Below are 4,166 nucleotides of genomic sequence, written 5' to 3'. Positions count from 1 at the left end.
AGAGTGAATATTGTAGGGGTGAGAACTTTGGACACGCTGCATCTGGATGGTTTCCTGTGAGGGGCAGAGAGAAGCTATAATTCTAACCAACGTGACCATGTGGAGGTTCGTACTTGTACAAAATCAGAATAATTATCGTTGTAAAAAGCATTATAAGTAACCTCCCTAATTAGGTCACCTGAGTGACTTGGGTGACCTACATGTATTGCGATGCGTTTTCGTTCATTGTCATGCAGTCGTCCTTCGTGCATTAGTACTCATTAATTTAAAACATTTTCAGGGTTTTTTTAGCCTGCTAGCTAGGATTACCTATCCTGACTATATTTAATGTGTTAATGTGTCATATAATTTGGGTAAAAACTGTAAAAATAAATTCAATTTTGAAAAATTCCCTATGTTGTCGAACATTAAGCACTGTACATGGTTATGATATGCATGGATGCCAACAAGAAAATTGTAAATTTTTGGCCGCTGGGTCCGGGGTTGTGTTAAGTTTGGTTTTTAGCTTCCATATACTAAATATGGATTCTTTGAGGAATTTCCTCTCTACTACTGAAGTATTAGCAGTCAAATTATGTACGTAATACAGATGGAGAAGGAAGTCTGTACCAAAATTGTAAAAATTTATACCCTCTCAATCAGTGGTTCTGGTGTTATGATGGGACTCTATTTGTAATATAGTTAACATGGAGCAAATCATTGTAATTTTATATCATACTACCTAGCATCTTGCAAAAAACTAAGTACTGGGTTTTGATGATGACTTAACAGAATCAATATCCCTGGTGTGGTGTGGGATGAGAATGTTTTGGGGGAGGGGGGTGGGGGGGGGGGGGGTGACTGGTCATCTAAGTGCAGTATAATGATCAACCAGAAGTGTAAAATGCAAAAATGCATGACCCTTCGATTAAAGGTTCTAGTGTGTGCATATTATTAAAATTTATAACCTTTAGTTGAGTGGTTCTGATTCTTTCTTTTTTAAACACTTATATATATTTAAATAATTTATGATTTACATGCTGGAAATGAAAGAACATTAACCCCCCTCATGACAAAATAAGTCAACTTACTCATATTGGTCATAATTCTCCCTTCTCCAGCCATTGAATAAAATCAAAGATTTTGAAAATTTTAGAATACCAAATCCATTATCTTCTTAATCATTTGTAATCCCATAAATCATGTAATCTTGTTTCTAAGCAAAATACTATTTTGTTTTAATAACTAAAAGAAAGCTGCGATTCTGTGAATCCTCTAGTGGATTTTATCTCATATTCAGGTGGACTTTAGGGCCCTTGGGCCTCTTGTTTGTTGTGGTATAATATATATATAATGTCTTCCTAATTCTTACTTCTGAAGTGCCATAGAGGTGTTATATGCTTTTTAATTAACATATTTCATATGCAGGTACTGCTGTGACGGTCTAAGTGTCTACAACATTATAGATGTAACCAGAAGGACTACATTGTGTATTTGCAGATGAAATACAAGTAAGTAATCAGGTAATTAAATTCATCAAAACTTAATCAAAGAAACGGCAGTAACAGGTTATTAAATAATTTATTAAAACAAAGTTTGCATAGTAAGAAATATAGATATACATTGAGTTATTATTTTAAAAATAAAAAAAATCAGCATAATTCACAATCATAATTAATTTGTATGTAATATCTTTAACAGTCTGTTTACTATATACTGTAGCATATTCATTTGCTTACATGCATCGGTATACAATGAAGTATAAATTATCATGATTATAGAGATTGTTCACCTGTAATTTACACAGCCATGTTGTTTACGTGTACATTTTCTGTTATTTATACACACACTTTGTTTACATATAATACATACACATGGTTTGTTTGTATATAATATATATACTGTGTTTATATATAGTTCATATCAATGAAACATACCCACAGTTTACATATTTGTTGGTAATACACACAGTTTGTTTACATGTAATACTGGATTTTCTTCACTTTACCTGTGATGTGTTCACCCACAAAGAGGTTGTCTCTGGTGTCCACACATAAACCCCGTGGATCCTGTAAATGACAGTTGTCAATGTAGCGGAGGAACTGTCCGTCCTGATCCAGGATGTGGATACGGTAGTTGTCACAGTCTACGGTCAGGATCCGACCCTGGCTGTCTGTTGTGATGCCTTGTGGACAAAATGATCCCTTGGTAGTAGAGGGAGGACCAGTGTAGGTAAACCGGAGTTTCCCGGCCTGATTGACCACCACTACTGCACGGGCGTCAAAGTCTGACACACAGATATCTAGGTTCCTGTTCTCACTGATGTCTTTACTGTACACACCAGATGAATAGAGAGGCTGTCCTTTGTCGTCGTACTGAATACTTTGTTTCTCTGTGGAGCCAGAGTAACACACAACTTTTGTTTGTTTATCATCATCACTGACCATGACAACCAGGAGGTCACCAGAGGAGGTACTACAGACACAGTGAGGTACCCACCCCTGTAGTCTGATCACTGTCTCTATCTTTTTATTCTTCACTATGTTCACAGTTCTATCTCTGCTATCAGTATAAACTAGATCCCCACGCTTTGTCACTGCTATGTCTCGTGGTGTGTTCCCTGACTTGGTTTTGACTGACTTCACTAGTTCTCCCTGCAGGTTGTAAAGTCTCATCTTGTTGTTCCGACCACGCGTCCATAGTTCTTCATCCCTCAGACAGGACACACTGTATAATCCAATAGAGACTCCATACTCGGTGTTTATCTGTGTGATGATCCGTGGTACATCAATGAGCGGTCTGTCCGGGGGAGAGGACTCAGCACCGGGGACATCCACGGTGTAGACTTGTTCTTCTGTTTTGATAGATGACGCTGACAGAGAACCAAACTGTTGATAAAGCTGTTCTTTGTTGATCTTCTGAGGGGTAAAACTTGGTAAGGACACGGTGAGTTTAGGAGGCAATCTTCTAAATTCAGCAATCCTTGATTTGTAGGCAGAGACACGGCTGACATCATTGGAGTCCACTAGCTTCTTCAGATCAGTAATGGTCTGTGTGATTTCATCAATGGTGCGTGTGATTTCATCTTCCTGTTTATTTAGGACGGCCAGGTGTTTGGTGTCCATTTCATTGAGATCAGATTTCTGTTTCTGTATAATGGTGTCTATTTCTCTGTGCAAGGCTTCTCCATGTTTGTCTATTGCTGTTGTCAATTTCTGGCTGTTTTCATTCAGAGCAGCTTTCTGAACTGGGATATTAGAGACAATCTGTTGATATTTAGGGTAAATGGATTTCTCTAACTCTTGCATTTCTCTCTGTAAAAGTTCTTTTTTGCTTTCAATATGTAAAACAATGTCAACTGGTTTATGTCCTAAATGTTCTCCAGAAATACAGAGTGCACAAATAGGAATGTCACATTGTTCACAGTGAAGTTCACATTGTTTTGTGGAATGTTTAGGACACTTTGGGTAATTTGGAGTAGATCCCCTCTTTTTAAATGGCACCACTTTGTGTTCTGTGGATTCATCAGAGAGATGTTCCCCCACACAGGCTTTACACAGATGTATGTGACAAATGTCACAATACAAAGGGGGGCCCGGGGTCTCACAGAGACGACACCGTAACACATCCTGGGCCCAAGTCCTAGGGTACATGGTCAGGCACACGATGTAAATTACTGGAGTAATTACTAGATCCTGAAATCAAATATCTATGATTATTTATCTCTTAAAACCCCCAATGCTTTAGTGCCTATAAGAAATTAAATGTTTGTTATTATGACTACATACCTATTCTGTTATAAAGTAAACTGCCTGTGTGTATCATTCATATTTATCTTTAGTATATATATACTGTAATTTGACCTTTTCCTGTCCTTGCATGTTTTTTACAGTGTAATTGTTAAAATTGATATCATAATTATAATATAAATATCAAAACACTTTCTTGGTCTAATGAATAAAAAGATATTTTCACTATTTTTTATCCATTCAAAGTAGAATATATCTGTTATTCCGATAGGTACAAACTGATTTACCTTAAACTTCTATCATGGCGGCTCCAGGTATTTACTCTTCCTGGTCTGGTTACCTGCCTAAAGTCACGTGATAGATTTTAAATGTCTCAGGGACGGACTAAATAGATGGCCTATTTCTTTTATTCCCCCTCTGTCTGTCCTGTGTTGGGGA

At 37.2% G+C, this 4,166-nt stretch overlaps 1 protein-coding gene across 1 annotated transcript; it reads right to left on the bottom strand.

The window, feature by feature from the left end:
• Nucleotides 1–1,524: 1,524 nt before the first annotated feature.
• LOC128165672 (tripartite motif-containing protein 3-like) lies at nt 1,525–3,653 on the bottom strand. The gene has a single exon (XM_052830442.1). It carries the CDS (start codon nt 3,630–3,632, stop codon nt 1,956–1,958), a length of 1,677 nt encoding a protein of 558 aa, XP_052686402.1. The 5' UTR covers nt 3,633–3,653; the 3' UTR covers nt 1,525–1,955.
• Nucleotides 3,654–4,166: the final 513 nt, after the last annotated feature.

The sequence above is a fragment of the Crassostrea angulata genome, chromosome 10, assembly GCF_025612915.1.
Source record: "Crassostrea angulata isolate pt1a10 chromosome 10, ASM2561291v2, whole genome shotgun sequence".
Taxonomy (NCBI): domain Eukaryota; kingdom Metazoa; phylum Mollusca; class Bivalvia; order Ostreida; family Ostreidae; genus Magallana; species Magallana angulata.
Note: the sequence above shows the minus strand (reverse complement) of the source record. Positions and strands in the feature narration are given on the sequence as shown.